General features: G+C 35.7%; 1 protein-coding gene across 2 annotated transcripts; it reads right to left on the bottom strand.

The window, feature by feature from the left end:
* Nucleotides 1-341: 341 nt before the first annotated feature.
* On the bottom strand, nt 342-14107 carry LOC137406100 (uncharacterized). Of its 2 annotated transcripts, none has more exons than XM_068092631.1 (6): nt 13978-14107; nt 8884-9196; nt 7603-7921; nt 6124-6256; nt 4554-4702; nt 342-1061 (listed from the first exon to the last, which is right to left on the bottom strand). In XM_068092631.1, the coding sequence occupies exons 2-6, from the start codon at nt 9176-9178 to the stop codon at nt 917-919; spliced, it is 1041 nt and encodes a 346-aa protein (XP_067948732.1). In that variant the 5' UTR covers nt 9179-9196; nt 13978-14107; the 3' UTR covers nt 342-916. The 2 variants fall into 2 exon arrangements, with proteins under 2 accessions (XP_067948732.1, XP_067948739.1); XM_068092638.1 differs by having other exon boundaries at nt 928-1061; nt 4558-4702.
* Between the last annotated feature and the right edge of the window lie 260 nt (nt 14108-14367).

Genomic DNA, 14367 nt, shown 5'->3' with positions numbered 1-14367 from the left:
TTATTATTTTTATACCTACTTGTTGTTGAGATGTATTCAGGTTTTTTTCTAGATATAATTGTGGACAAAAAAGGGTTCAATGTTTTGCTACATTTACTAAAACAGAGTGACATCTGTTTACAGTTTTATCTCTCAATGGTTTAAACCAACAGAGTGGGTTTTCCATGTCCAATAAGACAAACATTCCTTATAACTGCGTCAAGACTTGTCGCCCACAGCCTGCCTATTTAGTAGCGCCATATAGAACTTCCTTCTTATGACCAGATCTTTGTTTTAGCATCCAGGGTTTGAAGTGTAAAAGATGTAATTACGCATTTTTAATAGTGATTTTTTGTTTATAATGATGATACACAGATGTATTCAACTCAACATTAGTAAACATTTGCTGCATATGAACAACTAGCTGCATGCTGAAATATATTGTAAAGCAAATAATTCATATTTAATGTTTATATAAATAGCACCTCAGATAAAAATGCTGCTTCCATTAAATAGATAAACAGTAGCTAGGCAATAGGCGATCATATTAAGGTAATGCAATATTTCATTATGCTTCTTAAATAACAAATTACAATGCTGACAAAGCTAAAGACAGAAGAGAAATGATTCATCAATTTTATCTCAACAATAAATGCGGACACTGATATGCTAAAACCTCTCACAATGCACCAGCAAATTGCATTAGAAAAATGCTCATAACAAAAATTACTAAAAATTTGCAACTTCTTCCATGTGGAGACAATAACCAAATGGAATGTATAATAAAAACAGTGTAAATATTAAGCGGTGAGAGCAACAAAACAAAGGTCTTGAATATAATATAAAAAGTTTAATAACAAATGTAAATATGTATAAAAATAGCAACAAATACAGTTTACTACATGACTGTCTGAGAAATAACATGTAAAGCTATGGGCTAGTAGAGCAGGGCACGGACTAGAGGTTCAGAGATGAAGTTTATATCGGCCTTATGTTTTAGCACCATGAATGCGTGAGATCTATCGTGTATCTCGTGGGATATACCTTCACAGCTTGCGCAGAGATCATAGTTACTGCACATCCTAGAGCAGGGAGCAGAACTATTAATGGTATTTGTGCATATGAAAGACTCGACATTCAACGCTTTTACATTATGAAATATTTTGGTTGTTTCAGAAAAACTTTCAGTAAGATAAATGTGAAAATTTTTTCAAAAATGTATCCTCTTGGTATTCCATTAGTCAGGAAGATCACTGAGGCCTCAGTCTCCCTAATACGGGGAGTGATTACAAAATGAAATCCACTTTAAAAACATTTTGGGAAAAGCTGTGGCCTGATGATGCAGCCCCACGAGATTTTGATGGATTAGAGGCTATAGAGTGCAAAGAGCAAAAAGTCGATGAAGCTGTTTCAAAAGGAAAGGCCACGGGGCAGAAGGTGCTAGAGAACTGATTCAAGAGCAGCGCAAAGAGCTTTCATATAAGAACTGTTAGACTTTCATACGGTATAAGAACTGTTAGACTTTCATATAAGAACTGTTAGACTTTCATATAAAAACTGTTAGACTTTCATATAAGAACTGTTAGACTTTCATATAAGAACTGTTAGACTTTCATATAAGAGCTGTTAGACTTTCATATAAGAACTGTTAGACTTTCATATAAGAACTGTTAGACTTGCATATAAGAACTGTTAGACTTTCATATAAGAACTGTTAGACTTTCATATAAGAACTGTTAGACTTTCATATAAGAACTGTTAGACTTTCATATAAGAACTGTTAGACTTTCATATAAGAACTGTTAGACTTTCATATAAGAACTGTTAGACTTTCATATAAGAACTGTTAGACTTTCATATAAGAACTGTTAGGCTTTCATATAAGAACTGTTAGACTTTCATATAAGAACTGTTAGACTTTCATATAAGAACTGTTAGACTTTCATATAAAAACTGTTAGACTTTCATATAAGAACTGTTAGACTTTCATATAAGAACTGTTAGACTTTCATATAAGAACCGTTAGACTTTCATATAAGAACCGTTAGACTTTCATATAAGAACCGTTAGACTTTCATATAAGAACCGTTAGACTTTCATATAAGAACCGTTAGACTTTCATATAAGAACCGTTAGACTTTCATATAAGAACCGTTAGACTTTCATATAAGAACCGTTAGACTTTCATATAAGAACTGTTAGACTTTCATATAAGAACTGTTAGACTTTCATATAAGAACTGTTAGACTTTCGTATAAGAACTGTTAGACTTTCATATAAGAACTGTTAGACTTTCATATAAGAACTGTTAGACTTTCATATAAAAACTGTTAGACTTTCATATAAGAACTGTTAGACTTTCATATAAGAACTGTTAGACTTTCATATAAGAACTGTTAGACTTTCATATAAGAACTGTTAGACTTTCATATAAGAACTGTTAGACTTTCATATAAGAACTGTTAGACTTTCATATAAGAACTGTTAGACTTTCATATAAGAACTGTTAAACTTTCATATAAGAACTGTTAGACTTTCATATAAAAACTGTTAGACTTTCGTATAAGAACTGTTAGACTTTCGTATAAGAACTGTTAGACTTTCGTATAAGAACTGTTAGACTTTCATATAAGAACTGTTAGACTTTCGTATAAGAACTGTTAGACTTTCGTATAAGAACTGTTAGACTTTCGTATAAGAACTGTTAGACTTTCATATAAGAACTGTTAGACTTTCATATAAGAACTGTTAGACTTTCATATAAGAACTGTTAAACTTTCATATAAGAACTGTTAGACTTTCATATAAAAACTGTTAGACTTTCGTATAAGAACTGTTAGACTTTCGTATAAGAACTGTTAGACGTTCGTATAAGAACTGTTAGACTTTCGTATAAGAACTGTTAGACTTTCGTATAAAAACTGTTAGACTTTCATATAAGAACTGTTAGACTTTCATATAAGAACTGTTAGACTTTCATATAAGAACTGTTAGACTTTCATATAAGAACTGTTAGACTTTCATATAAGAACTGTTAGACTTTCATATAAGAACTGTTAGACTTTCATATAAGAACTGTTAGACTTTCATATAAGAACTGTTAGACTTTCATATAAGAACTGTTAGACTTTCATATAAGAACTGTTAGACTTTCATATAAGAACTGTTAAACTTTCATATAAGAACTGTTAGACTTTCATATAAAAACTGTTAGACTTTCGTATAAGAACTGTTAGACTTTCGTATAAGAACTGTTAGACTTTCGTATAAGAACTGTTAGACTTTCATATAAGAACTGTTAGACTTTCGTATAAGAACTGTTAGACTTTCGTATAAGAACTGTTAGACTTTCGTATAAGAACTGTTAGACTTTCATATAAGAACTGTTAGAATTAATAACACATGGCATTCCACGAGCTCATTATGAATGAGGAAGAGACAGCTATTATCAAAGAAAAAAGAAAATTATAGAAGTTAAGTGAAATTTTGTAAAATGTAAAAATGCTAAAAAAATATTTCACTGTTCAGGCTATTGCTCCCTGTGACATCATATGCCTTGTATATTTTAGAAATTTATTATACGCTGATAACAGACAACTTCTTTACCTTGAATTTTTATAAAACGCCAGATCAGAACCATCGATAAGAGTAAACATAACCGATGAGAGTAAAAGGTGCCAACGGAAGATGAACGTGTTTATTCTTGGTTAATTCCATATTGTTACAAGTTTTTATTAGTTATATCTAGTCTAATCTTTCTTTACAAATATAACTTAACTATGGTTTAGTCTAACAAATTTATCAAGTATTTACTATAATAAGACCCGTGTCTGTCCGAAGCCCCAAAAGCACAGAAATTGAACTTCAATATCCAAATTTGCAGCCAAGTGGGCTACCACTGCACCCTCTGACACCATGATGGAATAATTGTGGACATACTTATTATGCATGATGATCTCTCACGGCGTACAGGACTTCCTGGGTACTAGTATATTTGTAACATTTGTGTCCAAATTTAAATTGGTGCATTTATACTTCCAGAATGAACTAGTTTTCTAAGTAGAGGTACCACTGCATATGTAGTAGCTTTAAATATTGATTATTGATTTTTAGCTCTGGAACAAATTAGACAAAATACAATGTGTTTGAACAAGAATAATTACTTCAATATATGACAATTTTCGGATACAAAGCAAATAATGAAACAGATTGACTTTGTAGACCAAAATACTGTCTAAATATCTGCTCCCACTTCAACCGACAAATATTCATCATATGACTCACCCACATCTATAGCGGACCCTCATGACTTATATGACAAATATTCATCATATGACTCACCCACAATTATAGCGGACCCCTTCATAACTTATATGACAAATATTCATCATATGACTCACCCACATTTATAGCGGACGCTTCATAACTTGTATGACAAATATTCATCATATGACTCACCCACATTTATAGCGAACCCTTCATAACTTATATGACAAATATTCATCATATGACTCACCCACATTTATAGCAGACCCCTCATAACTTATATGACAAATATTCATCATATGACTCACCCACATTTATAGCGAACCCCTCGAATGGGGAATATGCCACAGCAACTGCATTTTATTCCATCGAGCTTGTGCAAGCGATCTGGGCTATGAATATACGCCCTGCCATGCACCCTGTTACCATAGTCAAGTGCCTCAGCCAAACCAAATGCCTTCAAAGAAAAACGAGCAACCGGACAATGAAATAAATTCTAACACAACATAAGGAACACACAGAAATATTCAACACAATTAGAGAAAACTTGATCACACGAATAATGTATGGACATGATGAGCGTGTATGGACACGATGAGCGTGTATGGACACGATGAGCGTGTATGGACACGATGAGCGTGTATGGACACGATGAGCGTGTATGGACACGATGAGCGTGTATGGACACGATGAGCGTGTATGGACACGATGAGCGTGTATGGACACGATGAGCGTGTACGGACACGATGAGCGTGTACGGACACGATGAGCGTGTACGAACACGATGAGCGTGTACGGACACGATGAGCGTGTACGGACACGATGAGCGTGTACGAACACGATGAGCGTGTATGGACACGATGAGCGTGTATGGACACGATGAGCGTGTATGGACACGATGAGCGTGTATGGACACGATGAGCGTGTATGGACACGATGAGCGTGTATGGACACGATGAGCGTGTACGGACACGATGAGCGTGTACGGACACGATGAGCGTGTACGAACACGATGAGCGTGTACGAACACGATGAGCGTGTACGGACACGATGAGCGTGTACGGACACGATGAGCGTGTACGAACACGATGAGCGTGTATGGACACGATGAGCGTGTATGGACACGATGAGCGTGTATGGACACGATGAGCGTGTATGGACACGATGAGCGTGTATGGACATGATGAGCGTGTATGGACACGATGAGCGTGTATGGAAAAATAAAATATTAACAAATTTTACTAATTTTAACTATAAAAAATTACCAATTTTCACAAGAATAGAATATAAACAACTTTGGTTTTTTAAAATGAAATAGTAACAGATTTTAATAAAATGCACACAAGCTATACAAAAGTGTCCAAAGCAAAAATCCACTCACTAACTCTGGTTTCGATGCCATCAGAAGCATAAGGCTGATACCCCTTAGCTTGTGATCTATGGCGATAAAGCAGCATTAATATTTCTGCTATTACTGCTATGATTACAGTATATTAACACTTTCGTCAAATTTAGCAAATGGACAGAGTTTTTTGAAGCACTGAATGGTAAGTAGCTATAGCAATACTAAAAATTAATAAAATTGAACAAACATAAACCTGATTGATTGTATTCATTAGTGATTTTTAATCTTTTGCTAGTTAATTCTGTAATATTTTACTAAATGTACAATGTAAGGAGCAAAGGCATTCACCACTTTTCATCACAGTTCAACTATTCTGTGAGCACCAAATAGTTACATGTAACTAACAGTTTCTGGAAAGCAGCAGGAGCATTCTTAAAATCTCTTCATCTCACTTGGCAGACTTAGTGGCAAGTGTCAAGATTGTCACCCTTGTAAAATGGTAAATAAAATAACTTAAAACAAGCAATACTTACTTGTGGCTTGAGTACTGGTCCAAGAGGAAGCTGTCGCCGCTGTGGAAACTTCAATTTCAAGAATATATGATGCCGTAAGGAAATATCATCACCAGCAAAACATGGCGGACAGAGAGAAAAGTCATTGCACATTCTGCAACAAAAACTTAATTACTTTAGAGCACGTCTTTCACAAAACTAAATTAATAGATTTAGTAGATTTAATAAATTAAACAATAAACTAAATTAAATATTTCACAAAATAAAATTAGAGAGAGTGTAAGAGAGGATATCTAAAGAATATTTTTTCATTGAGTACACAATATCGTTGTAAAGCAGACTTATGCATGTTACCAACGGCAGTTGGTTGCACACCATTGCATCATCAACAGACCAGATATAACATGTCATTTTCCTACACACTTGCTTAAACTAGGCTGCTCTGGATTTCCCGAATCATCAACAGCCTGAACTAGACTCCACAAAGCTGCCTGTCATCTAGTCTAATAACTTTAATATTATCTTGGAATAAAATTGTTTATAGACTGTCACAATGAGAGTAGTCCCATTCTTAACAATTGCTAGTTACGATGATTTCTTATAAACGCTAGGTATACACGAGATAAGCTAGATAAACGTTATTTTCATGTAATTATTTTAATGTTTTTATTAATAATAATGAAATTACAAAGTGCTATAAATACCCTAAATGTGTGAGGCTGAAATAAAAAAAATATCCTAATTCAAATATCTCTAAACCTGAAGTAGTGCTCATGTATCGTTGCACCTGCTCTGTTCCCACTGCAGCGCTGTTATTTCAAATGGTTTCCCCAGACTATTTTCACCTTGTTAAACAATTTAATCTTATATCTCTAAAGTTTTAGCAAGCAATGCTAAATTATCTACCTAATGCTTAGAGAACTATTTTGTACTTATTAGTTTTGATCAACAAAACCTTTAGTCTGCTTAGCAACATTGGAGCTAGTTGGCGAGCTAATCACTGAGCATTACTTAATGGACTTAGCACTACTTAATGAACATAAACATTACTTAATGGACTTAGCACTACTTAATGAACATAAACATTACTTAATGGACTTAGCACTACTTAATGAACATAAACATTACTTAATGGACTTAGCACTACTTAATGAACATAAACATTACTTAATGGACTTAGCACTACTTAATGAACATAAACATTACTCAATGGACTTAGCACTACTTAATGAACATAAACATTACTTAATGGACTTAGCACTACTTAATGGACTTGGCACCACGTAATGACCTTGAACACCACTTAATGAACACTATTTACACTATTAAACAGTACTTAATAGACTTGACAATACTTGATACAAATTTCAATAAAGTTATTTCATAAATCCACAATAGCCTACTAAAAAGACTATACTTAAGACACACATTTAAAATACCAGGGGGTCAAACGAAAAACAGACATCAAGAGCAAGATATGAGTCTACGCCATGCACTTACCCACACTTATACTTGACTGCAGATGACTGTATATTGCAGCAGTTACTACATTTGTATGTTTGTGTGTGCTGCAATTTGCCTCTCCATAAGAACTGAGCTGAGTTCACGACCCCGAAAGTGGCCAGCAGTTGACTAATTATGATGGCCACTGCATTACTACAGTACAATGCAAAAAACCCAAATACAGGTACAGCAGCGATTGTGGCAGTCAGCAGGATCTTGTTCCAGAAGGACTGTTTTGCAATCTCCTGCGTAGAGTCTGGTAATAGATTGCCAATATAAAACTGGTTTTCCATCTCCAATACATCTTCCTCCTGCCCTAAAATATACTTTAATGGTGTGTAACGTGCAAATGCTCAGTAACATGGAAATACTGGAAGGCTGGCAAACATCAGACTGTTAAACTGTTATTTTATAACCATTTATTTATCTCTACCTTTTGACAAAAGAAAAAGGAGATCCTCAAATGTCTAATGAAATACAAACTGAGAAAATTTCGATCCGACAAACCCAGCCTACTTTACTTGGTACAACTAATGTAAGCATTTCTGTCACTGATAAATATCCAATCTTGACACTTCTGTGTAATTAAAAAAACAAAGGTTTATTAGACTTTGGTTATATCAAACACTTCAGATCAAATAGGAAATTTATTTCTATGTAATGTGTGAATGAAATAAATAATGATAGTTGTGGATTTTTGCAAATGTAAATGGAAGAAACATTGCAAGGTTACAAGTTTTTTGAGTAAATGGTTTGAGTGAACTGAAGAAACATGAAACACCCGGTAAGTAAACTTTATGTATGTAATAGAACCAATAACTGCGCAATAAAACCATTAGAAAGTGAGATCAAACAAAAACATGTAAATACTACAAACATATAAAAACGAGAAAATTGAAAGTGCCCTCACTATGAGCATACATAAAAACGATGCGCTATCAATTTTGTTGAAGAATTTTAACTGGCCACAAACAGGACAACTCACCGACTGGCCACAACACAGAACAACTCACTGACTGGCCACACACACAGAACAACTCATTGACTGGCCACACACACAGAACAACTCACTGACTGGCCACAAACACAGAACAACTCATTGACTGGTCACAAACACAAAACAACTCACTGACTGGCTACAAACAAAGAACAACCCACTGACTGGCCACACACGCAGAACAACTCACTGACTGGCCACACACACAGAACAACTCACTGACTGGCCACACACACAAAACAACTCAATGTAAAGGTAGGTAAAACATGAACTTGTTGTACCTCCATAAAGCTCCTGGCGCATAGCTCTATCATTAGACCGGATGAGGGCTGCAACAGAATTGGCAAAGAGATTCTGGGGTAAAAGAGGAATGTCCACTAAAGGAGGCACAGTCAGCTCTCTGCAGACAGGACAGTTGACGACAGAAGCACCTCCTTCCCTAGCTTGTGCCTGGCACCCAATCAGGCAGTGGAGGCAAAACGAATGTGAACAGGACAATATTCTCGCCTCTTCAAAAAGTTCTACACAGACAGCACAGGTTACCAACATTCTACTTTCCTCAAGTTCCCTCGTCATGATAATAGCATGCCGTATCTACAATGAATGATGAATTAGCTCAGTACCCAAAAATGATCTGCCCTTGCTTCCATCAACAATCTAGTTCAACAAGTTTTCATTGGTCTCTACAAATATGGCTACCCTTCAAAAGTCTGTGTATTCCGCCTTCACTCTAGCATTGCAAAACAGTTTTATGAAAAAAGAATCTTTACAACCAACATATATGTAGTTTACATAATCTATTGGAATTTACCATACGGATCGTGCGAACAACAAATTTCTTGCTCAGCTTTCAGTATTTGTTATATTATAAACTATTATTACAACTGTAGTTAACAATATGTAGCTTTTAGTTTTATCGTTGATCGTTTGAAAATGAGCTTTATTTGGATTTAATTCAAACTAAAGGCTTTGAAGAGAACCTATTTTTTTCTTATTCAAATTAACAAAGCATTCCTGGAGCAGTCTAACTACCATTTATTTGTATTTCCTTTGTAAAACATAATCAATAAAAAAAAGTTCAATAAAGTGGCACTGCAATGAAAAACTTGAAAGGCATGCTGGTAAACAAGTTATACCTAACAACTGCGTATCCTTGCTAGACAAGCACTCAATCATTAGTGAGTGCTTTAATAACGTGTATAATTAATGGAGTACTGAAAAAGCTGTTTATAGCTAGATAATTGACAGTAGGCTAGTGTTCTGAGCTTGACAGAATTTTAAGAAACATTATTCTACATACTTTAATGCTAAACATGGCGAAAATAGAGATGTTTTGAAAGTTCATAAATGTTGGGAAGTAGGTGTAATCTATATTCAATGCACAAGTACTAAACTCACTCACGCCATAAATCCTAAATCCGCCATTGCACCACTGTATGTTTATGGGCAAGCATGGTGTGAGCATATAATAATAAAAAAGTACACACAAAAGGAGGCTCCCAGGTCTGTGTTCAATACACAATGTAGGTTACACCACATGCCAGTGACTAAATGATTCTTTATCTTTATAGATGTGATAGCTGTCATGTTACACATTGCAATCCTGAAGAAACAAGGTTTTTGCTGTTGCATGTTACTGCGGGTGTGCTATCATTTATTGATTTTTGATGCGATGGATTGAAGCAGATGTTGGCTTTTAAGCCTAGTCTTGTATATACAGTCCACTCAACCTTGACCATGTTAACATATTTCCATCAACTGTGAAAGCGATTCACACAGCACAACTATGTTTCAACTGTTTAGTATAGAGTTCTGCAAGCTTAGAGCTTTAATATGATGATACCGTATTAAAGCTACAAGCTTGCAGAATGTGAAGAAAAAGCAGAATTCAACTAAAGCTAGTAGTTTTTTACACTCTTTCAAGCAAGCGATGTTTTAGAGATAACTGAAGAGGAATAATAATTACAGTACACTGAGTCTGATAGAGTATATTTGTTATGAATAGAAAAACAAATTGCTTTAGTGTAAAACTCCGGTTGCTGAAAAAAGAGGCTTTCTAGCTTTGTTTAATTTGCACCCTTCATTATCAAGAGCCTCAATCAGTGTGTCATTAAAAACTAATGTTCTCAAAGCGGCCATTTTTTTATTTTTTGGTCAGTTAAAAGTGCTCTCTGTCTACCGGCAGTATCTCAAAAACTAATAGTCCAATCAACTTGAAGTTTTGAAATTGAACCGAGAACCTATCACCCACAAAACGACTAAGATTTTATATGTAAACCAAAAGCATGGGAACGAGGCAAAACTACTTGGTCGAGTTTATTCGGACGTACTGACTTCGGACGTACATACGAGCAATTACCTTTTTACTACAGTATGAATTATTCTACAAATATATGAAATACTATGCTATTCATGTCTGTTATCCTCTCTGTCGAAACTCCATCTCTAGTTGTTTCAGACGTTGTTTTACTGCGAAAATTATCTTCTGCAATCAACAAACTTTTCTGTGTAAACCAGTTCAAAATATATTAATAACATTAGAATTTAGCTGTGCGATTGTATGTCCAGAAACTCTCCTTAAAGTTTTACCTGTATTTGCAAACGCACATAAACCGAAACTAGTTCTATGTTATGAATATTAAAATCACCATCGTATGAACAGCACAAGCATTCCTGAAAAGTTATGTAGTGAATGCTGGGACACTTTGTCAGATCTACATTGACACATTTGTTATGCATTGCCGCAAAAGTATAACAATTTGATTCATCACAGTGAATGTACTACCCCACCCATGATAAACAGCCACAAAATTGTCTGTAGCATAAAATGGAAGTGGTGTACGGAATGAAAAGCAGTGCATGAATATTCTGCCTAAAACATACAATTCACTGATCGTCGTTTTGATAAAAACTCATCTTGACTCATCAATCTTAACATTGATTTACAATACAATAACTACTCTACAGTCTACTACAGTCTACTAGAGTCTACTACAGAGCATGCACTGACTAACGAGAGTATCATACATGTTTCAAAAAGGTTGATCAGTACTTTTCACCAAAACTCAATGTGTTTGCCAAGCAATATAAATTTAGAACACATGAGTGGAAAAAGGGTCTGAGTGTGAATCGGTATGTGAATGACTTGAGTGATCTTAGCAAAATGTGCTCATTTCATGATTTGGAGCAGAATTGTGTGTTGCATGTTAATGACAACCCTATTAAAGAGAGTTTACTTATGGATGTGAACTTAACACTAGATGGGGCACTGCAGACATGCAGGAATATTGAGGCATCTAGTGATGCAGTGAAGTTGATAAACAAGCCTCAAGTAACTGTAGAAGCGCCGGCAGAACCGGTGCAGAGGGAATGTCATGGTCAAGGGAAGAGACGTTTTAGATGTGACGCGGGATCACATTTAGTTAATGATCCAGTTTGTCCCGCAAAGAATGTTGAATGCTTGGTTGCCACAAAACTGGACACTCTAGAAAGTGTTGCAAAGACAAGGCTGCTAGCAAGGGTTCAGTCATTAAAGTAGATGAATAAACCTCATATGTCCTACAAGTTAAAAGCAGGGTAGACCAACCAATAAAATGCAGTGTTACCTTGATGTCTAAAAACGTTTCCAAAGTAATGAACCTTATATGTGGCGCTAGATCACAGGTGTCTATATTGACAGCAAATGACGTTAAATCAACTTTTGCTGACATTGAATCGCTGCCATGCCTTCTAAAATCTATGTTGTATAATCAGACACATACTGAAACTTGGGGCTGTTTGAAATGTGATGTGCTATTCAATGGACGATGTGTAGCTTGTACACTTTATGTGGTAACCAAGGGATATTGTTTGCTGAGTAGAGATCTGGAGCGATCGTGGAATTGCGATTGACGGCAAGAATGCTGTCATCAAACAAGTCCTGCCAGAGGACGTCATCAAACCTAAGAGTGTTATGGAACACATGTTAAAGGCTATAATCATTTTAAGAATTTAAGAACAAGCTGTAAGACATGGAGTCATCAGGAATTATAAAACAAGTTGATGCTTCTGAGTGGGTTTCAAACTTGGTGGTTGTACATAAGCCTGATGGATCAGTAAAATTATGTGTTGACTTACAAGGAATAAAGAAAGCTATAGTAGCTCACGTAATACCTCATATAGATTAACTTTTTAATCGATTAGACGGGGCTAAGGTGTTGTCAAAAGTAGACTTGGAAGCAGGTAATCGTCAGGTTCCACTTTATATATGAGAAAGCAATACCTTTTACATCGTTTATTACCCACGAAAGCTTGTTTTGGTTTTGTTGACTATCGTTTGGATTGGCATCCGCTCCAGCTTTTTCTCAGAAAATGATGAGCTTGGTGTTGAAAAAATATATCTGGTGTAAGTTTCTACTTCAATGATATACTTATTGCCACCAGAACCATGATAGAGCACAAAGACATTGAAAGTAGTTTTTCAGCACTTTTTGACACCGGCTTGATGTTAAATATAGCAAAGTTCTTTTTCAGAAAAGACACTGCGTCATTTGTTGACCATACCTCATCAGCTGAGAGAATATCACTCACCTACGATATCACCCCCCAATCTACAATGAAAGCTATAGTGAATGCACCAATTCCAAGTGATGCATCAGCGCTTCCATCTTACATAGGTCTAATCTCATACTATGCTAAATATATTTCAAACTGCTCAACAGTAGTTGAACTGCTGCGTGCAGTTTTGAGAAGTACATGTACATTTTTCTCGTCAATAGAGACTGAGCAAAGTTTTGATGAAATCAGAAAAATACTAGTTGAAGCTGGTCCTTTAGCTCTTTTTTGATCCAACACTGCCTACCATAGTATCTGCGGATGCTTCAAATTGTGGTCTAGGTGCTCAAATTTCTCAGATCAGAGATGGAAAAGAGGTGACTGTAGTTTGGTCTTCTAGAACTTTCAGAGAAATTGAGCGAAAATACTCAGTAGAAGAAAAGGAAGCCTTGGGTTGTGTCTGGGCTGTTGAGAAGTGGAGAGTTTATCTATAGTGTCACAAATTTACACTGAGGCACAGATCACCAAGCACTGTCTACTGAAAATAACCGAGATAGGTTTAGAATACAGCTTTGGCGTGCAAGACTAATGGTTTAGAACTACGATGTTCTGTTAAGAAAAGGGTGTTTGAATGAAATACCAGATGCACTTAGTAGACTTCCAGAGTCATGTACAGAGCCAAAAGATGTTCCAAGTAGAAATGTGGCAACAATATTTACTAATGATGAAGAGTCTCGGTTGAAATTCAAAACTGCGAAGAATTATACTATATACGAGACTAGCTTTCTAAGCAAGAATGCCTTAAGCCTAGATCAGATGAAGATGGCGACAAGAACACTTACATTATGGTATGGAACGAACTGGCTACAGAAAGCAAAATGGTCCGTCGTGGTGATAGACAGGTTCCACCAATAACAGTGAGGAAGAAGTTGGTTGCTCTAGCTCATGAGTCACATCAAGGGTTAGTTCGTACTAAGCAGAGGCTGTGAGAACAGTAGTAGTGGGTTAGAATGGATAAATGTTGAGTATGTTATTAGCCGCTGTTTAAAATGCCAGCTAAATGAAAAACCTGCTGTAAGAAGACAAGCTCCTTTACAACCAGTATCTTTACCATCTGTGCATGGGAAAAGCTTGCAATTGACATTGGTCATCTCAGTGGACCATCACTTGGTTTTAGGTATGCTATCGTGCTCATGAACTATTATTCAAAATGACTAGAGGTTGTGATCTGT

Source organism: Watersipora subatra, chromosome 1 (assembly GCF_963576615.1).
Source record: "Watersipora subatra chromosome 1, tzWatSuba1.1, whole genome shotgun sequence".
Classification (NCBI taxonomy): Eukaryota; Metazoa; Bryozoa; class Gymnolaemata; order Cheilostomatida; family Watersiporidae; genus Watersipora; species Watersipora subatra.
This window is presented reverse-complemented; position numbering and strand designations above follow the sequence as displayed.

Excerpts from the sequence above, each read along its gene's own strand:
- LOC137406100 (XM_068092631.1), bottom strand. The coding sequence starts at position 9,178 with ATGACGAGGGAACTTGAGGAAAGTAGAATGTTGGTAACCTGTGCTGTC. Across the intron at positions 7,922-8,883 it reads GCGCCAGGAGCTTTATGGAG|GGCAGGAGGAAGATGTATTG; the intron begins GTACAACAAGTT and ends AGTATATTTTAG. Across the intron at positions 4,703-6,123 it reads GACCAGTACTCAAGCCACAA|GCATTTGGTTTGGCTGAGGC; the intron begins GTAAGTATTGCT and ends TTTTCTTTGAAG.